This window comes from Phaethon aethereus, assembly GCF_964289735.1.
Source record: "Phaethon aethereus genome assembly, chromosome: 2".
Lineage (NCBI taxonomy): Eukaryota > Metazoa > Chordata > Aves > Phaethontiformes > Phaethontidae > Phaethon > Phaethon aethereus.
In genome coordinates, this window is record NC_138582.1 from 73,798,708 (window position 1) to 73,823,921 (window position 25,214).

General features: G+C 37.9%; 1 protein-coding gene across 1 annotated transcript in view; it reads left to right on the top strand.

Annotated features, from left to right (window-relative positions):
• The window catches only part of MOCOS (molybdenum cofactor sulfurase), a 232,172-nt gene that overhangs the window by 166,238 nt on the left and 40,720 nt on the right, over positions 1 to 25,214 (top strand). Inside the window, exons 6-7 of the mRNA XM_082015564.1 lie at positions 8,191 to 8,390; positions 22,931 to 23,047. Coding sequence (XP_081871690.1) covers positions 8,191 to 8,390; positions 22,931 to 23,047 — 317 coding nt within the window. The remainder of the gene's footprint in view (positions 1 to 8,190; positions 8,391 to 22,930; positions 23,048 to 25,214) is intronic.

A 25,214-nucleotide genomic window follows, 5' to 3' on the forward strand; every position in this document is an offset into this window, starting at 1 on the left:
CTAGTTCAGAGATTGCCAGAGAAAAAGAGGGAAGGTGTCCAACCAATATTATCAGCTAGGGAAAACCTGGAATGCAAATCAATGTTCCGCCTTGGGCACCAAAATATTTCACCGACAAAGAGATTCCAGAAATGTTAATGTTGAAAGGATTGCTAATGTAAAACCTGTAGGAAGGCAGAGTCAAACCAGTGGGTACTGAAGAGTGAGGTTTGAGCACACAATTACCCATTCTTCTTCACCTAATGCAGGTGTGGTGAGCTTTGAAACAGAACTTATTTATATCCTAGAAAGGCTTTAGATTGGGATCTGTCATCTTAGGGAGAAAAAGAAGCTGGCTGGGTTTTCAGGATATTTTAAAGGGTGATGAGGGAGAGATTTCCTCCTATGAAAAACACATTTATATTTATCTTTATATTCAGGTTATTCTTGGTGCAGTTTGTTTGTCTCCATTGGTCTGCAGCCCCCCTCAGGGGAAAAAAAAACGCAAACAACCCACCAAACTGCAGCCATTAGAAAGTCATGAGACCGTCAAGTAGTACTGGTGACTGGGTCTTACACAAAAGTTATTTGAGGGAAGAATTGTACTTAACTACAGACCTGATGAAGGTATCATAGTCTCTGCCTGAGTCGAAGATGAGAAAGGTTTTCCTTCTACTAGAAAGTTGTTGCTGACTCAAATAAGGAGCTAAATAAAGAAATGTTCATGCAAAGTCAGTGCTGAATTAGTCTTACTGACTTGAAAACACAGGACTTACTGCCCCATCTTACATTTTCTAAATCCCTGTTACTTTAGCTTTGAGACAAAGAAAGAGTTTTGTGCTCTGCCTCATGCTAGCAGTCTAAATGTTGAGAGTTGAAAATACCAGGAAACTAGCAGTAGTAAAACTTTCGCATGCTGACTTCAAGGAATTGTGCAGAGGGCAGGCTCCATTAAACAAAGGACAGAGCCGCTTTTATAATAAAGCAGAAAACAGGCCTGTGTGTTACATTCAGGTTTCTAACAGCTACCAGGAGAATTCATGTGCTTTTATAGTACAAGCTTCTCTTGCATTTAGTCCTTAAGATGACAGAATCATAAGCAGAAGTTGTTCTGCTGGACTGAGAAAAACCTTGGGAGATAAAGCCTTTAGAGGTAAAATGCGAGTATCTCATAAATACATACTTTCAGGGATGATGCTGTTGTTCTCACACAAACCTCTGTGGGCTCATGTCATCCAGCACTCTGGAGATGCCGTTTGAATGCTGCTTCCATGAGGTGTGCAAAACACTCTGCCTTTTTAAGAAAGCCTCCCCATTTTATGTCTTTTATGTTGCTGGGTTTATGGTTTGAAAAGGCATCCTGAAATTTTTTCCTCTGCTAAGAGTATGGTTTGGGCTCATGGAAGAAAAAAAAGGATGGACACACACACCCCTGGCTCAAAATAGAAATCTCATAACAATAACAGAGAGTATTAAATGTATCTTACTTGGAATTTATTTGAATTATTAGATAGTTTTCAGTCTAACAAGCAGTTAAATGAAATTGGATTGTACCTGTAATTAAAATAGTTATACTAAAAGTGAGTCAGCCAGCTGGCATATACAACTTCCCTCTCTTATACTACTCCCAAGAAATTAAAAATAAAAGGCAAAGTATTCCTCATTACGGTGTTTGAAAATTAGGAGCTGCTTCTTTCAGAATGTGCTGATCCATTTTATTCAGAACAAAGACTTCTAACTTCCCTCACTGTGTGAAAACAGAGCTTGAATTAGCTACTCTAAAGAAGTGGGAGATGGGGCATCAAAGAGCCTTCTGTTCATTAAGATAAACACCAAATATGTGTTTCATGTTTTGTTTTGGTGTAACTTTATGAATAGAGGATTAAGCAGTTGCTTCCCACAGTCTTATACTATTGAGATGGTGTGGGAGAAGGAAGAGAATAAAAGGATTTAAGCTATTATGCAAAGAATTAGTTTTGAGCGAATAAAAGGTTCCACTACTACCCATTGAATTCTGCATGGATTTAGTAATGTTGAGAGCGTAACATGGCTCTCCATTTTGGACACACAAAAAGTACACAAATACGTTGCAACAGACCATCTAAAGCTTCAACCTGGACATTGATCTTGTGAGATGGACTCTTGCAACTTAATTATGTACTTTCAAACAAAACTATGTACTTTTCAACAAAAAAATTCAGTTTCATAACTGAAATTTCCTTTTTATGTAATTCTTTTTGTCACATCTTAACTTCAGAAAGAAGCTTGCTCTAATCTGTGCATGGCGAGGTATTATTTTTTTGGAAGTACAAATGACATCCGGGGACATAGATTTTTCCTTTCTTGCTCACAAATGCAGTCACCTCAGTTGCAGAAAGGGTCATGGTCCACCCCACTTTGTGTTCCCCAAATCAATTTTTATTACACAGGTTTTATAGATCAAGTTGATTGGACTATTCATGTGAGTCAGTGTGAATAAGGAGTTTGCAATCTCTCCATGCCTTATGCATTTCCTCTGAGTGTGGATGATGGACGGTTTATATGAAATTGCTAATAAGCCAGTTACATGTTGAGTTTTAATGAACTAGATTTGCTAACGGTTATGACCAATATTGGAATGGTATAATATTAGAAGAGCTCCCCTCTGTTGACTCCAAGGAAGTGTTAATGTATTAATTCTAATGCTTAAGTTCCATGAGGGGCTCTTATACCCTTAGTTCTGTTTTTAAAAATAATGTTTACTTGCTGTTAGCCATCCTGAAAGCTCATTTTCCTGTATTTTTTATTTATATTCCATTTTTTTAATCTTTAAACTATCAGTTGTAGCTGCTTAGAAGTTACACAATTTTTTTCTTGTATTTTTTCCCCTAGGCATCTGCTACTTCTCACTCTGGGAGACAGGCAGTAGCTAGGTTTGGTCTGACTTAGGGCAGCTGTTCTTATAATTTAGGGGAAAAAAACACCAGGAACATGTATATTTAATATATTTATTGATGAATGGAGGAGCCCTACCAGAGGATGACTGATGAAGGTTTTTTACTGTTGATTATATTTTCTTCTCATTATTTGCTCTTCTAGTATCATATTTATAACATTTCAGGGTTGCACTTTGGATCATCATATGAATATTTCATTTTTGTGTTTGCAGTGTTTTGTTTGAAGCAGGACCGTGAAAAAATAGCAGTGGTTAAAACACATTGTTTAACAATGGTTTTAAGCCAAAGCACTCAAATTTGAAAAGGAGATATATGAAGCTACCATTACCAAGTTCATCCTCAAGAGATGTTCTTTGGGAGAATAACACTAAGTAGGTGAAAGACTTCAGTCAGAGACATTCAGTTCTACACATAAAAGAACACCAAAAAAAGCCCAGAAATGAATCTTAATGTACCTTCTTGGAGGAAGAGAAGGAAGTACTCCAAATGTTTGACAGGATTTACAAGTTCCATGGCTTCATTAGCACATTGACTCACAGGTCCCACATGGTGATCTGTCTTCTTTGGGATTTATTAGAAGGTGACTACATCTTGGTTTCACTCCCTGCTGATTGGTTTGCTGAGATTTCAGCTCATCTTTTCTCTGCCTTGTTACTATCTGTTAGATAATGCTGAAGAATAACGAATCACCGTGATCTTTTTCTTCTCCAGAGATGTATATGAGTTCGGATATACAGGAGTAACATAGAATTTGTTTGTGTAAACCTCAATTTCTGTGTTTTTTTCACAGCAAGTTAGAAAAATAACTGTGTATTTGATCTATGGTTCTCTTCTTCCTATCTCCAGTATTTAATTTCTCATAATAAGAGAGATAAGAACTGTATTTGAATGCAGATCACAGAGGTTTCTGAGTACAGCCTGAAAACCTTAAGTACCAGAGCTTTCATTCTAGAAGCTCAATTTCAGTCTTTGCTTTATCTTAGTCTCTTTATTCAAAATCTTTTATAGATGTTGACATGCGACTATCTGTCTACAGTTCTTTCAGGAAGAACTGACATTTGAACATTTAAGCTAGTGAAATCCTGGTTGTTTCAGAGAGAAGATTGTGTGTCATTACATGTTTGCCATTTACATAATGCAAAACCGGGTCTATACTGACTCAAAAGCATTCTGTACTGAATACTTACGGGGCATCTGTGTATCTCATATTTATCTGATGAGATAAAAATCTACTGTAAAAATAGGCAGAGGTAATGCAAATACAAGAAGTTACCACCAGGCAAGCCAAGCAGTGGATTTACAGTACCGTGGTGACAATTGCACATAGTTTGAATGCATGTTGTTTGAACCCGCTTTGTAACTATGAGATAATTTGCCCTTCTCTTCCAGATGACTGAACTGTCCCACAGTCTCTATGAATAGGCATATGCACACATGCAATTCCTATGGAAAAGCTGACATTGGAAATTCATCTATGGGTTATCCAGTGCACTGGCATTCTGAATTTTCCATACTGGAACAGTATCAGTTTCCATAACGGTACCCAAATGGAAGTATAAAATGGGATGGTAGGTCTGAGATTGTGCTAATCTGTCAGGATGTAGTATGCAAACATACATCAGCAATGTGACATTTAACGGCATCTCCACGGGTTTACTGGAGTACTTTGGTAAGGAGGTTTGAACACAAAAATACAAGCTTTCTTTGTCAATCTCTTCTGCTCAATAACTTTGCCACTGTAAAAATATATGTCATTCATTGTGGCAACAAATAGTGTAGAAAATACGGTGTTATTGGGAAGAAGTATTAATTAAATGGTCATGTCTGGCTCAATATAAAGGCAAAACACACAGAGGGGCCAAAGTAATAAGGGACATAGTAATCCACAGAAATGCAGGAATTTCCCTTTTGACAAGGAAGTCCTTACATTTCTACCATAGAAAGAAGACAGTCGTTAATGAGAGCATCCTTTGTGCTGAATGTGTTCCTACACACATAAATACAGTGAATGGTATTAGATTGACTTCAACTGGTGTAATTTAGACTGTATCAGATTCATTATGATCCAAATTACAGAACACATAAATTGCTCTTCATTTTAAAATCATTTTTAGGAGCAACTAGATGCAATTCACCTTAATGAAAAAATGCAGTGATAAGGAATAAAATCCATAAAGTGAGAGGGAGTCAGGGCACTTACGTCCTTCCCCACACCTTCTCAAGATGAAGTACTGATGATTTTTCCAAGCTGTAAGTCTTCCAAAAGTCTTAAGGTGTGCTACTTCTTTTATCTCCAAACAGGCAGCTAAGGAAGAGTCTCCAAGTATTCAGAGTTAAGGAACTGGTTGTAAAACCAAAGTTCTGTATACAGAGAAGATAAAATGCAGGAATGCAATAAGGTAATGAATAAGTCAACCATAATATAGGAGATTACCTTCTCATTTACCTTAGACAGGCTCAGTCAAGCCGTGAGTTTTATTTTTGTCACCCCAGATATGAGACTAGATGCAGTAATGCAAGTCCTTAGATCATGTTAGAGACCAAAGATTTGTTCTTTTTTTTATTTTCTGTTCCTTGTGTTCTGTTCCCTGGTAGGGCAAGGAAGATGAGGTAAGCACAGGATTTATGCAGGATAGAGTACAGATCATTTTGTTTAGCAAAATAAAAATAAATCACAAGTACTTTCTGAATATACCCCTTTTTTTCTGTCAGAACAAACTTCAGATTGACAGCATTTCACAGGGTTTTCTGTGACATCAGACCTAATCATAAACCTATTCTGGTACTTAAAAATATGGGACCCTGACAACACTGCTTCCGTTCTCCAGTCACGGGGCAGCAAAGCAACTGCAGGCTATTGCATTTGGATTTGTCAGAATAAATAATTAAGAGGCTCTTCAGCTTCTCACTAATGAACAAGGAAATGTGATTAAGCAACTTTAAAGAGAATGGCAAAAGACAATATAGAAATGATAGCAGAATGATTGCTGTGAATGAGAGAGTGAAATTTATGAATAAGAGATTTCTTCAACAAGACACAAGGACAGTAGCTTAATCTTCCATTAAAAGATCCCTGCCAATTTGGAAATGCTCTGAATCAGGAGATTACAGATATCATAGAAGCTGACAAGGCAGTCACTTCTCTTAAGACAGCTTCTTTCTGGCAAATGCTGAGAAATAACTTTTTTTTTTTACTATTTCAAGACTTTTAAGTTCTACCAAACAATGATTAGGACACTCTGACTAGGCAATCTTTTATTCTCAAAGACTCTGAAAATACAAATCGCCTTTCAGACCAAAATGTTCTACAGATGCTTTCCAAGTTTACTGTGGCTAACATCTAGAAATTTTACTGATGAGCTTCTGGCAATGTTCCTTGAAAGTGCTTTGTGTGTTAGTATCTCATTAAATGTCTTATTCTACTTTATTATTCATTAGCACCAAATAACATACTTCCACCTTATATCTGATCTGTTTCTATGCTTTTACTGTCTGCTCTCCTAGCTTATCTAAAAGAGATAGCACATAATATAGAAACTTGAAGAAAAGTGAAATAACAGAAGTTGCTGTAATTCTTCTGTATGTCAGGAGATAGTTATATTTTTTTTTCCTTTATATACATTCATAAATAACACAGTCTTTTTACAAGTAAAGACACAAAAGTCAATAAGCAGATTACAAGATTTCTGTCCAAGGGGGATTATATCAGACTGTAAAAGTTTCCAGATACTCAGATATAAAAATTATATGTGCAGAAGTGTCACATTCATAGTTACACGGTTTAAAAAAAGAGAGCAAAACAAAATATCAAGCATATTTTTGTAGTTACAGAAATGCTCACGTACCTCAAATAAGATACTCGACATTACAGAAAATACTCTGGGTCTAAAACCCAGGCAGAAAAATACTGTTTTACTTCAAGAGGATTTTGAGGAAATTATTCTTTACTTTTTTTCTTTCCCACATGATGCAGGCCCACCATAGTGCAACACATAGTATGCATAATAGAAACCACTTTGGATTTTCAGCCAAAATTCTAGCTGTCTCCAGTGGAGATTTGATTGGGTTTAAACATGTTGTTAGCCTTCAGGTATCTCCCTGTGTTTCTCACAATACTTTGAGAACGTATTTTTGTCTTCTAATTGTAATCCATAAAGATGCAAATTCATAGGTTTTCAGTTTCTACTTTGTAGATTACTTGTATTTTTCTTGTTCCATGGGATAAATTACTAACAGTAATGTATTAACAGATTAGAGTTAGGGTTATTCCTTTCCTCCTACCGTATTTATTGTCATCCCTAATTATTTGTCTCCTGTCAGCGGTTTATCCCAGTGAATATAACAATCTACTTATTCATTTCAGATTACATGTGTTCTTTGACTGAAATGGCTGGGTTTGTATCTGACATTTATGTTTTAGCTTTCTACAGAGAATCAAAACATCATGACCATGGTATGTCTTTCCATAGCATTTCTTCTGAGCACAAGAATGAGAAGCCATTTTGATAGGGATATCTAACAGAGACACAACCTCCTTTCAGAAAGCAGAGATGTATAAGAGGTCTCCATCTGTCAGGAAGTCTCTGCAGTCCTCTTTTCCAAACTCATTGGTGTAAGGGGTGGAGGTGGAAGCAAAGAAAGACAAAATATTTCCTCTTTATGCTTTTTGCAGGCCAAGTTCTGTGAAAACTTCTCTGCAAAGCTGCTCTGAAGCGAATAGATTACATGGGTGTAGTCAATGAGGCATTCATAATATCCTCTTTCTTTTTCTTCTGCAAAAAGAAGAGCAGGCTTGGAAGAATATTTCTTCAGTATTCAAGTAAATTCGTAGTACACTAACACTTGTATTTTGTAATTTCATTTAGAATTTTATTATTTTTATTTTATCTTAGACATAGCAATTTGCTTTCTGTGTTTTGCTAGAATTGATGCCTCATTCCCATGACCTCCAGAGCCAGATCTGTAGCAAAACTTCCTTCAAATTAATTGTGCCAGAATATCTTAGTGATATGTATAGGCTGGAACTATCAATGTGCATGAATCCATTTCAGTGTAACTTTAGATTTCTACAGTAGATTAATTGTAGATAAATCCTTGGTGCAACAGTACTTCTGAAGCTTTTGTATGAGGAAAGAAACTTTTGTATTTAAAGGAACCCAAACCTACCAATTTTGTGCCAATTACCTTCCAGCTACACCATTCTGAAAAATCATCCTTTTTTTACATTTCCGTAAAAATAAGGCATCTGACATGTACGTGCACTTTTCTTTTGTAGGTGGGATGGAGAAAATAAAACAGCATACCTTTGCATTAACTCACTACACCTATACTGTGCTGTCTACCTTAAAATATGACAATGGGGCTCCTGTAGTACGTATTTACAGTGATACAGATTTCAGCAATCCTGATATCCAGGGTCCAATCATTAATTTTAACATGCTCGATGAAAATGGAGAGGTGATCGGCTTTTCACAGGTATGTTTTTCTCTTGCCTTAACTGAGTGCTACATTTATATTTTAAGCATATTCACAATGAGTTCTTTATCCTAAAGGAAATATTTTGTCCATAGTGGTCCCTTGTGAGGTTTTGGCTTTGGTTTCTTCATAGCTCTGCACAATATATACACACCATTTTTAAAGTAGTAGAAAGAGAATCCAATAAATAGTGCTAGCACAATGCAAAGTACATAATAGCCAAAGCAAATATCTTACAGATTTAATACTCTACACACAGGAAGTTTGAAAGTGGGCTCTTTTAACAGCGTGCATTGACTACGCAGTTTGGTTTCTTGTTGACTTCCTTCTCTAGTGTACTCAAAACCGGGAATTAAAAAGAAAGTCTAGAAAAGCTAATATAAGAGACTGCCTTGGAGTTTTGACATACAAATGAAATCAGATCTCTAAACATTGGAGTCACCAGTGAAAAAGGAGTTGTCTTTTCCCTTCAGTTCTAATTACATTCGTGTAATATTCCTGAGGAAGCACTGAATAAAGTTGAATGATCAGTGTAAGGAGTGAGATTCAAGCTCAAAAAATCCTTAAATGCTGTCTTTCTCAACAGCTTTCTCTAGCCTTTATCCATCAGGTATACTGAATATCTGCAAGATGAAACTTTGTGAAACTTTCTACCTTCAATAGAGAAGTAACGGTATATGACCGTAATCGTGTATGACTGTGCACCGTGTAGGCAGTGGGTAGTGTAGGGTAATGTAGTTCATTTGCTCATCAGCAGAAGTCAGAAAAACCACAGTGCTGTAGTTTTGCTTAATTCTTCTGGTTTTCATTGGCTGATGATTGAATAAGCCCACAACGCAAGTTCAAGTGTATGACCTTGATTTTTTAAAAGCTGTCAATAACTGGCACCATCTGTCTCAGCAACTACCTCCCTCTGCCAGCCGTAGTGGCTGCGCTGCATTGCTCTTGGAAGCTGGTAATTCTGGACCGTTAGGGAGAGAGTGAGAGTGCTGCAGAAGGTGTTCCTCAACACTCCTGTGCCGGATAGAAGAACTGGATAACGAGGGCAACACAGAGAAATGTCTTCAAGAATACAGGAGGAGCTCTATATATACCCAAGGGAGAACAGAAGTGAAGCAGTTACTTTGTAGCCTGTCAATATGGAGTTTTACAATTTTTTTAAGGCAGCTACCAGACTGATGAACATGGGATGGGCAAACGTATAGTACTGGAGAAGCTCTTCATCCCATACATCTTTTTTTGACTATGATACCACACAGTCTCAAATATTTGCCATATTTAATTTCAAATAATTCCACATTTTAGGAGTGAATTAACCATTTATAGAGTCTTCCATATGTGTGGCAATGTTCAGAAAAGACTGGAGATATTAACACAGCTGGATTGGTAAAACACTCCACAAACAGTCTGGTATTGCTTCTGTCTTTTGGTTAAAACCAGAGCCTTTATTTGCATTTCTAATTTTCACGATTTCTTAGTAAAAATGCCTCTTGCCTGTTTCACTCTTTTACTGTACCCTCAAAGAAAAAGTTGTTTTATAGTCTTATGCCTCCATTGTGCCTGTTTGCTGCAGTGACTGCTCATAAAAAGCTTCTTTATTGATCTGTATCATCTGGATTGTGCTATTCACCAGATTGTCATCATCTCTAGTGTGAGTATGTAGAATGAAGAACTATAAAGTTTTCACATGCATACCAGTCACATCTGCAGTGCCTGTTAGATTACTTTGTTTAATTAAAATAATGTGCAATTTAATGAGTTTTAGAAATTAACAAGCAACAGCACTATTCTTTCCAAAGCTATAATACGTATGATATATATAATTGGTTTCTTTATGGAATGAAACTCTTTCATAGACATCTTATAGCAGTTGTGGGGGAGAAAAATTTTTGCTGCTTCTTTATGATTGCAAAGAAAATACATACAGCAGAGAGTAGGCTTCATCAAATTGACAATATAATCTCATCTCCATACCTGTATGCATGTCTAAATTAGATAGGCTTATTCAAATCAAAGTTAAATCCAACACTTCAATTAATGGTTTAGAAATTAAATAGTGTTCTCTAGTTTGGTCATGTCTGTGATCTGCACATTCATATGGATTCACTGGTCAGTCTCCAAATGCAATCTAGTGTAGTTAGGAGAACACAGTTTCAGAAGGCTCACAGAAAACATTTTGGGGAATTTTTAAGGAAAGGAAAATTGGATGACATTTCTCTCTGACATACCTACTACTAGTGGACACCAATTAATGACCTAGGTTATATTTCAGCTGGTGTATTAAAAGAGAAATGACAGAATGTCCTAGTCCTTTATAGATTATATCCCATCTATAATTAATTACTTATAACGAGGCATCCAACTAGTTCTATTTGTCTTTCTGACAGGCAATTGTTATGTGTCCATTGCCTTTAGAGGGCATGGTGTGGCTGGACATTAGCATTTGTAGCCTGAAAAGGACAATCTGACTAACTGATTCCAGAGAAAATATTATTATGAGGTTTGGAGCAGTTTATTTGGAACATTTGAGATTGGCAAGAAAGACTTCATAAGTAGACAATGTCTTCAGAGGATACCAAGCTTACATTTAAGCCTCAAGATTTACATAATTTACATGATATTCAAACTCTGAACTAAGTCCAAGATACTTGGGATGTGAAAGGCATGTAGTGAAATACATGACATTTAACGCTGCCACTGAAAAATGAAAGCAGGGAAAAAATTATGTCTTTGTGTAGTATATGGGAGGAAAGTTGTTCTTACCTGCTTCTATTACTGAAATCCATTTCTCACTGTTATCAGAGTTTAATTACCAGAGCTAACAAGATTGTGCCACTAAACACAAACATGCTTGAATTACATATGTGGGGTCAATTGCACCAATAGGAAATAGCCGCAGTCTGAGGTTCATTCTTGAGTAAAACCTGCATTGCAGCACTCAAGACCAAATTAAGGCATTTCATTAAAGTGAGACACACAAATGGAAACCAGACCGTGATTGCACTCTCAGGGGTGGCGTTTTTCACAGCCTCCTGTCTCAGTATATATGATACAGAACATTCGGATGTTTAAGAAGTGATAAAGTAGGAATGAAATAATTATGGAAGTTGAATTACTACTGCTTTTTCATTCAAACGTTTCTTTGTGATTGTTGAAGGGTATCGCTCATTTAGAGTATTAGATTTGGAATAAACTTGCTTTGTATCCTATATGTATCATTGGTTTAACTGACAGTTTTAATTACTGGTTTAGTTATTTTGCTCTGAATGATTATTAAAATATTTAAAGAAGAGGGACTTGCATGCTCCAAACACAAATAGTCACTTAAAAGCTTTGGTTTCTCTTCAGATTTTTCATGAAACATTTCTTTATCTAGGGATAAAACTACTACAGTTTTGAAATCTCCATAAACCTCTTGTCTTTGGGCACTAAAGCTACATTAAAGTTCCTTCTTTCAGCTGCACCAAATACTTCCCATGAAAATTATTTCCTTCAGTAAAGCTGTCTTTTAGACTACTATTGGTAGTAATTTGTTCTTGAAATAACTTGGGAGGATACCTGTATTCATTTCACACAAGGTGTTTGTTCTCTGCAGTAGCACGTCTGTCATTTTGTTACGGGTTTATCTGCACTGCAGCACCAAAAGGCCCCAGTTATGAACAGGGGTTAAACTGTGATGAGTACTTCACAGACCTGGCAGGTCCAGGATATAAAGATGACCTTTATGCCAAACAGCTTCTTCATATATACTTTTCTAGTTAGAATTGATAATTCTCCAGTATTGTAGTTGTTACTATTAATGAACTGTGGACAGATGACAGGCTGCTGATTTTGAAGGGTGAGAAAGTGCAGGGGTAGAGACGAAGGACCTCTGCTAAGTCGATGGTGCAGGATGGAAGCAGCAGAGTTGACATTAGTGCAGCAAGCTGTCAATCTTCTGCTTCCTTGTGAGGCTACCAGGAAAAGAAGCCATTAGCCCTAGATATTAAAGGGGGTTTGTGTTGTCACAAAAATGGTGTAGATGCTTGAGGCTGAGCTAATACTGCAGGCTCTTCATACAGAGAATCACCATTGGCTCATTTATTAATAGTGGATATCTGTAGTCTTCAGCATATATGAGTGTCATGTCATGAATACATCCTCAAGTCCTTCCAATCTCTGAAGCGCTGTTTGACAGCAACGACTCGGCTTCAGTTTGCATCCTTGCCACCTTGTTATCAAAACCTTGCATATGACTCTATGAGATTCCAGCCTGTTTTGAATGCCAAAGAGGAGCTGTAAGGAAACAACATTGATTTGAAAAAACAGTCATCCACACAAAAAAGTAGATTTCTTACAAATCAGGTCAAAGTGCAAAGTTGTCTGTTCCCTTCCATTTGCAGAAAAAAAATCACCATCTCTGCTATGAGGGACCTTTTGTGCTAATATTATTTTAAGTTTTCCTCTTTGTTCCAATAGGAAGGAGACCTGTGAAATGTTCTTTGTACATTCAGTAGATAATTGCAGAGTAATTTTATAATCCTTTCACATTTCATTCTGTAAAGTCAGTTTGGGAGCTGGAAGAGGGGAAAGGGGTGAGAGGCAGAGATGGGCAGATGGAATTTCATCTGAAGCATTTATTGAATTGTATGCCCTGGAGAGCTCTTTCCCAGTCACACCTTCCAGTTCAGTGTTTTCTGCCCCCAGTGAAAAATAGCACTTCCCTTATCAAACTTTTTCTTTTTTACTCTGGTCTTCTGAGACAATATTTTTCCTCCTGTGTGTCATAGGCATGAAAAAGTGAGCAAACCATCATAACTATCTTTTGAAAAATGGCCATCATTTCAGCTGTGGATTACCTTTTCTCTTTCCCACTCTGCTTTTTCACACTGCCTCCTTTGCCTGGAGCCTGAAGCTAAACAGAAGTCGCTTGCCATGATTGTCTCACCTGCAAAAGTTCCCTTGGTATCCATATATGCTTGCCATGCCTCTTAAAGATCCTGTCAGGAAGGGAACAAGCATCAGTCCATTGGCAATCTCAGCCTTCTTGCCTGCCACTTCACACTTGTGTGTGATAGACAAACTGCTATAAAAGGAATCAGCTGCCAAAGATAGATAATGTAAACATTTTGGTTTGCCCAAGGAAGGCTCTTCTGTAGTGTTGCATATGAATGAGTTTTTCCTCGCAAGACTGAGAACCCTGCTCAGATAGATTATGATCAGTTTTGTCTAGGAGCCTACATAGCATGTCCTGGCTCATCAACCCAGATAGAGTGAAGGGAGGTCTAGACTTTGAACTTACCTTTCTTGATCCATTTCTCAAGAAAAAAACTATCAACACTTCTCAGCAGATAACTTGCAATATGTGTCCCTTCAGCACAAATCAATAATGCAATTTGATGACTGCTTTTATTATGGCATCTGCCCACTGTCTCACCCACCTTCCCTCTATCTCAACCCTCCTTGAGTTAATGTAAGGATAGACTCAATGACCCACTGTTCATTTTTTCCTTTCCTGACTTTATTTTCTATCATTCTGAAGTGAAGATCAGGGTCTTAAATTGGAATGTGTGGCCCCAAATCACTTAGATTTAAGAACAGCTACACAGGATTTCACTGTGGCACCTTCTTTACCTTTCTGACAGTGTTCACATACTAGCAGTATAAGAAGAGGACAAAACCAGAATAAGACTCCCAGATGAAACAAAATAAATTTTGTTTTCTTTTTAACCCTGTTTATCCTTCTGTATCCAAACCACCCTATGGCAGTGAATTTTCTTGTAAACAGCTTAGCAGCCAAGGCAAATTCATCCCTGTAGTTTGAGAAGATGTGGAGGGGGAAAAATAGATTTTAGGACTGCAGGGACTATGAGAGGTCACCCATCATCGTTGTGTGCCAAGATAGAATCATCTTTACCTGAATGTTTCTGCAGTATCCAAAGGCAGTTTGTTCTGGAACTTAGCTATATTCACTATTACAAAATATTTCCTAATGATTAGCCTAAATTTCCTACAATGCAGCTGAAGTCCATTATTACATGAATTGGGCAAAGAAAGAGACACCGGTTTAGGCAGGAAAGAAGAAAAAAAGGAGATTCCAGCCGTGAGAGGCAGAGGAGAGTTGAACAAGCAGTCTGAAAAGGTGTTGTATGGGAGAGGTGTGACCAGGAAAAAGACAGAGCAATATAAGCAGGTAGAAGTTATTCTGTCTGTTCACATTTGGACAGGTCTGCAAACAGAAGTAACGTGGGACAAAGTGGTGTGAGGCAAGACGGGAAATGCAGATAAAAGTAGTTGCTCACAGTAAATAAAATAGTGTGATAGCCAGTTCTGGAAGCACCTGCATATTGTGAGTACACTTTCCTTGCTTCAGTTTCACAATGTTCTCTCTTAAGAGCTTCCTTTTCCTTCAATGATGTTTTAACAAACTGCTTGCCTGAACCTAGGTCAGTAGCCAGGACCTGGCAATGGCCAGGTGAAATCTCCTCCTTCTGCTGTAGTCTTTCAGTGTCACCTTGAAGGATTCAATGTCTTCCCCACTTCATTCTAACCTCACAAGAGTGGAGAGGAAATATGTTAAATACTGGCAAATCTTCAGATATCAAGTGGCGGATACATTTGTATATACACACAGCTGGTTGAATACATATTCATAACACTACTTATGATTACGTGATAAAAAGGACGATGCAATACCTGTAGCGCGTAGATTTCTTGAAATAATTGTTGGTTGTGTCTTAGACAGTACCCTCAGTTTCACTGTTAGATTAGCTCTGGTGCACTGCAGATCTGGTATATAGGTACAGAATTACAGCAATGACAACATGTGAATTAGAAGAGTGCAAAACATAAATGAGCTATAGCATTTCACATACAGAGGAAGCTGTTACCAGGTCAATTTGATCACACTACTGACCAGAGCATGATATTAGCTATCAGTACTTGTCTGGAAATTCATACCATGTCCCTACAGGAGAAAGTGGGTTGCTCTTAAGCAACCATGAGGCATAATTTCTACTTTATTTAATCTATGTGAAATAAATTTTCATAGAAAGTTATTAAGCAGGAGATCTTTGTTGTTTTTCAAACCATAATTCTTTCATGTTTTTTCCATCTGTTACTTTTTACTTTGGTGTAAAACAATCATTCAGTTTTGCAGGTGAGGTGCAGCTTTTTTTCATCTGAGCCAGAGAAAATGGGAATCCAGCATTTGTTAATTCCATCTAAGAACGTCTGTGCAGAGATGGTCAAACAGCTTCGAGTTAGTTACACTAATGCTTTTAGAAGCATATCCACTCATTACATTAATTTTGATGACTCAGGGAAAGAAAAGTGTTTTTAACATGCCTAATGGGATTTTTGGCCATCTTCCTAATAGCTACCTATAAATTGCTGGGATGATTGCTCACTATTGATTTTAGCTATAGATTTAGCCATTGATTTCAGGAAGCCAGGGATGGCGGATGGACCAGCACAATAGAATGCAAACCGGATTACAAGGAGAAAAATACTGTTGTGAAGATTACTGTTGAACATCCCCTAATTTCCCTGGTTCCAATTAGTTTCCAATTACACTGTGGATGTCTGGAAGCAGGGACACAGCAGCAATGCATCAAACCATAATGGCTTGCCAGTAAATGGCACCTTTTTGCTTCATACTGGCAAGAAGTGCCATTACAGTCTGGATCTTTGCTTACATTTGATTACATGGCACAGGGCACTCAGACGGCCCTTACAACAAGGGACTCTCTAGGTAGGGGATTACTGACTGAGCGTAAGGAGATGCCGTAATTGAGAGACTAACTGCAAACCTAGTTAGTAGGTAATGAAGCTCTCTTCTTGCTGAGGATGTAGTGGCAGAGTACAGGCTGAGTTGCTTTCTGTAATATCTCATGTGGGGGACGAAGACACATGTGAGATAGTATGCTTGAAATTGCCTACTATTAAACTGCTCATCAGGGATGGTCAAGGTTAGAAGGCTTCATGAAAGCCTAGACCGAAGGTGTTGCCTGACACTGCTACTCTGCGTCCTTGCATGTTGCTAAGGAAACTGGAAAGGAGATAAAAGAAAGATAATTGTAGTTGTTCAGATGAAAGAATCTCAGATGAATGAGGGAGGCTAAATATTTTCTGTTTAGTAACAGGGCCGGTGTGGCTCTAAACTACAGACGTTGTAACACAGGAGAGAAATATGAAAAGAAACCACATGATAGCAGCAAAAGGACTGCACTTTTGACAGCCTCTGCTGGATTCCTTTTCTCTTAATCTTGGTGAAAGCAGATGAGCTGCCTTTGAACGCTTGCAGTGTCCAGTTTCAGTCCAGCGTCTGAATCCTTCAAAGGCAAAGACAGCCTGGCTCCACCTTCTCTGTTACCTTGCTTGCATCTTCCTGCCCCACACACAAATCCTGTATAGGACCCTGTATGAACATAATTAAAGTAATACTTCAACAAAGTCCATCATGGATTTTTAACCCTACAACCTCCCTGTGATCTATTATCCTCATTTTCAGGGGATGTATACAGACAAAGGGGGATTTAAGTGGTTTAAGAGAAAGAGGAAAAGGTAGAGACAGTTTTGACTGGGGACATGAATTAAATCTATGTTACTAGACTTTCAGTATCATGCACTTCACCTTTTTATTCCTAAGCATTGTTTCCACTTATATTGGTCTGCTACATTCTCCTTTATCCCTTCTTGATACGAGTTGTAGCTTAGTCTTCTGTGGTGTTTGCTTCTGGCTTCCACTTCTTTGACTATTAGCATTCTGACCCAAAGCCTTTAGCCTACAAAAAGGCATGCACAATGGGATGCAGAGATACACACCTTTTCCTATGACTCACAAGGGAATGCTCTGTTGAAGTCAGAGTTAGGAAGCCACAGAGGGCTTGGGTTCCTTTGTTTTGCATTTCTTCCTGGAATCCATCGTTTCCCTGATGACATTTTATCAAACCAGATTTTCTGAATACGTTTTTAAAAAAACAAGAAAAACCTAAGATAAAATGCCATTGTTTGGAGAGACCTGTGGCCATTGAAATGCCAAAACAAAGAAAACCAAGGTGTTTAGCTTACTTATCAGCCTGTTTAGTTTCAAATAGCTGGATCTTGGACTCATGAAGTTTATATAAGATCCAAATATGTCCATGCCCTAATTCACCGCATGTACTACAGAGAAGAAAAAAGCAGTTGAAAAAATGTGAGGTCATCCATTAACAGTCGAGACTGTGTTTCATTTCTTCCTTATAGCCACCCTGTTCCCAAAGTATCTTCTAGCTTCTGGATCAGAAGTGTACATTTTACATAAATGTAAAATTATTGTTACTCCCTTAAGCATGGAGGACCTGCAGTTTGCTATATATATGGCATCTTCTAAGTGATAATTCCTGCGGAATGGCAACCCACATATTCTGAATTATGCTGATGTTTCCAGCCTGCTTCTCTCCCATCCAATCTTACCTGATATTTGACTGTCTTTGAAACCAGCAGAGAAAATTATCACATCGACTGCAAAGTCCCTGATAAACTAGCATTTCCACTATCAGGACACTGAGTTTGGCAATCTCAGTAAACTTCAGTATCTCTGTCTAATACCTTGCTGCCTTCCACCAAAGGGGTTTTGGTAAGAGTGAGTGATGAATGGGTATAGACTGAAGAGAGATTTACATCCACTCTACAATTAGTCTAAACCATTGTCAACAACTAGAGACGCAATAAGGAGGAGAGGATCCGATTCATCAATGCTGTGGGAACCTGCCCACATAAAAATTATTTCCCTGGGGTGGGAAAAAATGCCTCTATTGGAGGAAACTGTGCAGTTAAACCAGTTTAAGTATACTGTAACTCAGCTAAAATGCTTTTTTCCTCCTACTAAATGATTTGGAAACAAGTGCTGATACATTTTTTTTTCTTCTGACCTACTTCTTATTAACTTGTATTAAACAAGATTAAGTATGCATTTGCATCAGCAACAACATTTCACAGTCAAATGCTGGATGACAGGAAGAGCTACCTTACTTTTTCTCCAATCCTATGCCATGAATCAGTGAATTAATTTACCAGTGGATGTGGAGAACAGTGTCATGAAGCCTGTTTTATAACCAGCCAGCAGTGGTGTGCAGTGAAATTCTTATAATGAGCAAATCCATCAGACAAGCAAACTGCTTTGAAATTTGAGCATTGTAGGAAGTAGAATGAGAAGTCCCAATCCCAATTCCTGAAGGACTGTACCTGCCAGTATTGACTTATATGATTTTGTTTTTTTCAGGACACTTCATGATCTATTATAAAAAGTTCTTTTATTCATGTGAATAATTCTTGTGATACTCTGTAAAATAACTTGCACAAATAAGAAGTTTTTGCTTGAATAAGAGCCACAGAATTGGATCCTATGGGAATGACTTCAGCAGGGGTTCCTAAAGAATCCATCATTCTTGGTGAAAATCTTAGGCTTAGTTGATTAGAAATAATGCAAATCTATGTGCTATTTGTAAATACTTACTATCACTTAGTATATATCTACCTACAGTAAGCATCATTCTCAGACTTATTTCAATGGAGCCTGAAGCTAGAGAAAAGCTTACACCTTTCACCTGACCACCACAGAGGCCCTGAAGTGAATGGATAGAAGCCAGTCATTTAGCAAAGGCAGAGAAGTCACCGGTGCAGCTGTGTGATGGAGAATGGGAAATCAGAACATACCAGAATCAAATTTATATTTGGAGCTGTCCAGCTGACCTAAACTACCAGATATCCAAGGGGGACTGTTGTAGGGTAATGCATTAAAACCAGGGGAAAAAAACCTCTACACCTCAGTATTTTTTTATATTAAAAAAAAGAAAAAAGATGTAGTGGTATTTATCAGATAGAGCACTGTGAAAAAAAAACTAACTGTGAGCATTTGGTCAGTCTGGCAACACTAAAGAAAGACTCACTAAGGAGGGCAACTGTGCTTGAAATAGAAATTATCTCTGAAAAAAAAAACCCTGTTTTAAAAATGGATTTAGATGAACTTCATTCATGTATTTTTATTAATCTCGAAGACCACAGCCTGCAAGTATGAAAAGCACCTTTTGCTTGTCAAAAATCAAGGTGATCTGACATCAAATGTGTTGGGGTGTGAAGCAACCTACAGGCTTTGGCCCACGGTAAAGAGCTTCAGAAAAAGTAGTGAATGCAAAGGGGCTCTGAGGGGCAGACGGGACTCCAAGGTGTCATGATGGCTTAATTACCATATCCTCACTGTCTGAATCAGTAAAAATATTGCAAGGTTTCTGCGTGAGTTTTTGCAGTTTAGTTGTAATCCTTAAGCTCTGAAAGACCAAAGCACAATAGTTCCAAATATCAGACCCAGGGAATCACCAAAACTGACAATCTGAGTACATTAAGCTGTGTACTTACCGTTAGTACCATTCATGCTTCTGTGCCTTCATTGATGAACATATTCCTGCCTCCCAAAAGTCAGCTGCTGCTGTTATAGAGCTACAAGCAGCATTCTCTGTTTCATAACCCTGAGCTCCATACCCATTATTGCTCCTTATGGCAATTTTAAAGATGTGCTTTATTTAAATAAGCTTTTCTTCATTGAAATAACTGTAACAGATGTTTTATGTTCTATTTGTTTTGCTATGTGGTAGCACTGCAGAGAGAGATTAAATTAACTCTCCAAGTAGATTATTTCTAGGGTGAAAAAAACCAAGAAGAAATCGAAGAGTATGTCCAAGGGAAAGTCAAGCATGCATTCAAGGGATAGATAGATTTGCAGTGCTGCCCTTACTGATTCTTTACATGGTGTCATTGTTTGCAGTGAAAAGTGTACATTACATTCCCAAGACCTGTGTTCGTTATCACATTAGCAATCACAGAGTTCAGTTAATACTAAAGCTATGGATAACTTACCTTTGTTCTCCTGAACCACAATTCCCTATATTCCTCTAATGTTCATACGTTGTTATGTATCAGTTATCTTTGTCTACTGTACAGATTAATATATATCACAATTAAAAGTGTTATTGGAGAAGGGTATTGGGTCACACAGCTAGAATGAAATTACTGTTCATTAGAGAACAGTAATAATTTATTCTACAAAATAATATTTTTTTAAAAATTTGTGTTAGCAATTCCTTGAAGTTGGGTCATGAAAAGTTCATTACACTACACACACTTTGATAAGCAGGGCTGCCCCAGCAATGTTTCTTCAAAAAATAATAATAATAAAATTTTCTATTTTAAAGCTTTTTGTATACTGAGCAAATAAGCCCAAACACTGTACAAATTCAGTAGTGAAGTATCTGTCACGATTTTTGCCTTGCTTGTCAGCATTAACAGAACGATAGATCCACCTGCGAGTCACTAGCACCATGACAAACCATATTAAACCAGGATGACAACTTTTCTCATCTAAATGAAAAAAGAAGTCAACAAAATGTCACTGTTCCCAGATTGAACTCTTCTGACAAAACAAAGCTAATAACACCACAACAGTATTTCTCAACAGATGCCTTTTACTATAACTTTGATTTGAGAAACACGCTTTGAACACAGGATATTCTCCAAGGCATTAATAGTGAATAGGGAGCTCGGGACTGATTCTGTTCTCTGCTTTCCAAGTCTGGATATATGGAGTTATTTTGATTGTATCTCCATTTGAGAATTGAACCATTTTGAACTGAACTAGTGGGGCAGATCGTATTTAAGGGTGAACTTGAGAACTTGTGCAGTACAATAATGTAGGATTTCTTCTGTGTATAGAGCATGTTTTTGTGTGGAGTACATCATGCCCCACATGTTAAAAAGAAATAAAAATTAATGCTGTTTGAACTGCTTTTAGCAGTACTTAGGTTGAATTATTTCAGCCTGGAGTAAGTTCTAACAGAGGGTTTTTGGTTTTTCAAGCTGCTGAGATAGTGAAGTTAAAGTTGCTTGGTATCTCACACAGTTAAACTCAGAGATGTCAGAAGATAGGCTGACATCAGAAGACTGATGATATCAGAAGATAGAGAGAGAAGATAGGCTGAATTGTACTAGAAAGTATTTGCTACATGTATTGGGCTATTATCTTACGTAAAGAGAATTTATGTTTAAAAAATAAAAGCTAATAGAGATTAAGCCAGCTAGAAAATCTAGGCTGAATGTTTACATTGATACCTCAGGCAGATAACATAAGCTCACAGTTAGGAAAGTGCTTAATTTGAGATGGTCAACACTTCCATTCCTGCACCTTTAGGCTGAGTTGTCGCTCTGTGCATGGCTGAGCCTGAGCTCACTGAGCTGTGTCACTGGCATGGTGGGGTCCTCTTGGTCTTCAATGTAGTGGTTCTTAGAGCTCTCAGCTCACCATTTTGCAGAAGAGAAGCGAAAGCACAGAGACTTTAATTCAGCTTGTGCGAGGTTATTCTGGAAGACAGTGGTAAAGATAGGATGTGCTAGGTTTCATGCTACCTTTCTGACCATCTGACTGGTCAGAACCAGTAATGTTCATCATTTTCTTTCAAAAAATAACTGCCAGTAGACATACCTGCTCAGCTAACCTTGCCAGCTGCTGTTGTTGCTTTTTGAAATCAAAATAAGTGTTTTCAGATCCCTGCAGTGTGCTTCCATGGATTCTTAGCTGTGCTAAGACCATCCCCACAGTGTGCTTCTGTTGGTTCTTAGCTGTGCTATGAAACCCTGACAATCCATCTCTCTCTTCTGCAGTGCCATCCTGCTAGTGCATGCATATGTGTTTCCTTCCGAAGCACATATAGATACGTGCTTCTGTTCTCTTTGCACATCTTTTCATTCCTTCACAGAATTTATTCATGCCGGTTTGTCACCAAGTATTGTATTTCTGCCTATTCATTATTTAGTGGACAATAAAGTAATGGTATAATACGAAACAGCACGAGGAAAAAAGTACATCAGAGAGTTGGTGGACTGAGTGGTCGTATGTAGAAGACTCAAGGAGGTATTCCAGTTCAGTCCCTGCTCTGTCAGATGTTATCACTTACTGGAGGCCTGATTCTTCAAGCACTTGTGTGCCAAAATCCCACAGATACAGTCAGTTTCTGTAATGAGGACTTGCAGTTTCAGATCCTTGGAGAACAAGGTTTTCTTTAGCTAACTAAAGATGTTGCCCCAGGCCTCTCGTCAATCTCTGCAGATGCAGTTGAAGGTGACAGTTCTGTCGAGACACTGAATGACACTTGACTGCAGGCCTGTAATTAGCACTACTGATGTGAATTAACCTGTTCACAGGCTTAAAATTAAGCACGTGTACCGTCATTAACAGGGTCAGGACCTGAAGTGATACACTGTGTGTGTGTGTATTGTATGCACTGTCTGTCAATGCTAAGGTAAATATTTCTGCTGCCACCACGGTTTTCTTTCAGATGAATAACAAGGCTGAAAAATCCTAAATGTGTATGGGAATGCTAAAAGCTACAGTAAGTTGTTAATAATTTAAAGAAGTAATTTACCTCCAGTTGAATTGTACCTTTAAAACATTGTATATAGTTTCCCATGACATTTAAAATGTCCATTTTTTTGTTCTTCTCCTATGTTTTATCTCCTCATGAATTGGAAAGGTGGACAAGATGGCCAGTCTCTACAACATACATGTCCGCACAGGTTGCTTCTGTAATACAGGAGCCTGCCAGATGCATTTGGGTATAAGCAATGAGGACGTCCAAAGGAACCTGCAGGTTAGTTTCTGAATGAGATTACATGATATGTAATGGAAATATTTGCAAAATCCCATGGAAAATACCTAGATACAGTGACCCAGGAGACATCTTCTGGCTGTCAGTTCTGAATTTCCTTAGGATTTGAGGTTTGAAGGGGAGTACAAAATCTGGCTCTGTATTAAAAAAAAACTTAATTAGTTAAAAGCTAAAGTAGCTGTACCATTGTCACAAATTAATGGTTTAGGCTGTTTAAAGAACCACTACCAAAGATATTAGAAAGCAAATGGTTTTAATATAAATTTGTAAAAAGCGTGACTTAACAAAATTCTATGGCAAGGTCCACTTCATTACTTATTCAACATGGAAAAAACATACAAAGAGACATCAAATTAGAATTGGGTTAGAATGATTTACACAAGGATCAGGGGAAATGTTTTTCACAGACTCAGGGAAATCAAATTGGGTTGGTGTGACTTATATGTGGATTAGGGAAAGAAAGTGAGGGAGACCCCCTCGTTGAGTCACGAGGTTCAGAGTGGACCCCCTTGCTTTCTAAACGCCTATTCAGAGGAGTGTAGGTGTGGCTGAATCCACTCCTAGTCCCAGACTTGGTCAGTGGTTTATGAGTAAAGGAATTAAGTGCAGAGGATTTTGGTGTGGTGATGTAACATATGATTTTGTGTTTTGTATAACTTTGGAATGGCAACAATCTAATATAAAATAGCAGCAATTTAAAATTCACTGACACTATTAAGGCAAATCACAATGTTAGATTATATAATTTCCTAATAAAGCTTAACGACACAACTTAAAAATTTGTTAAAGTTCTCAGATTACACACACAGATGTAGATATAGACATAGAGATATATAAAGAGATACATATAAAAGAGCTATATGTAAGAGGAGTTACGTGAAGAAAGGTAGCTATACATATATATGCAAAGGTACCTGTCAAAAAGTTCCCCTTAGAGTTCCATGAAATACGTCAAATGCTTTTGCATTTCTCAATGGGCGAAGGGTTGATCCTTAAAGCAGGGGTTTCAGCCCAGGTCAACGCCCGTCTCTGGCGATGGTCCTCCGAACTTTGCAAACTTGGGTGTTCGTGAGCTCTGAGAGGCGTCCCACTCAGAGGCAGATGCTGGTTGCAGCCTGCTGTGGTCCAGGAGAGCTCAAAGGGCCTCACTTAGAACTGCTGTTTATAAAGTTGTGAGATGATTGACTTTAGGCATCAGTGAACTTCCATGCTGGCCACAACCCAGACAGATAATTTCTCAAGTCTCCAGTACCACTGGTAGCAGTTGTTCCAGGGATGTCAGGAGATGATTAGCTAGTCCTGTTCTCTTTCCTCATACAAGTCAGGCAACCGCATTCCTGGTACAATCATTGCCATTCCCCACGTCAGCTACGCAAGAGAGCTTGGTATGGTTGAGAGGCTTTCAACCACGAAACTGTGTTCAAAGGCCAAGGCTTGCCAGGCGACTGAATTCCTCAGGTTGTAGAGTGGCCCAGGAGCAAGGCAAGGAGTGTGTGTGTCGGGGGGGGAATGCACCACCACAGCCATGTCCTATACTTTTTAGTGTCTGCAGCTTTCAGACTGAAGGTAAATTTGATTTGCTTTCTCTGACCTTTCAGCTTGGTTGCCATGTTAAAGAACTAAATGAACTGAAATTCAGTTCATTGAAATGGGGTGTCGAAACAAGATCATTTGATGGACCCAAAGCAAATGCTTGTTTTTATTTCATTGGAAAATATGAAATTGTGCCTTCTTGTTCTGATTTGGAATGACATGAAATCCAGACTTCCTGCAGAACAGAAGTTCCTAGACAATTCATCTCATCTTGTTTCTTAAGTATCCTTAAATATATTTAACAATGTTCAAATATTATAGACCTATTGCTGTTGGATGTTACTGTTTAAAAGGTATACACAAATTGGACAAAAAACAATAAATGAGAATACATAGTGAATCTCAGAAAGTGAATTAAATTTAGATGACATCTACCTAAATTACTGGTGTGTTAGATTGTTAGAACATGAATGTAAAGACTGTTTTCTAGATGACTAATATTTTCCATAAATTGTCATTAAAAGATGTGTAGCAGGATATATTACAATGAAGTGGGGGAGGCTTCATGCCTGCATATTTGTCAGAGTTTGAAATTACAGTAAATTAACCCAAAATT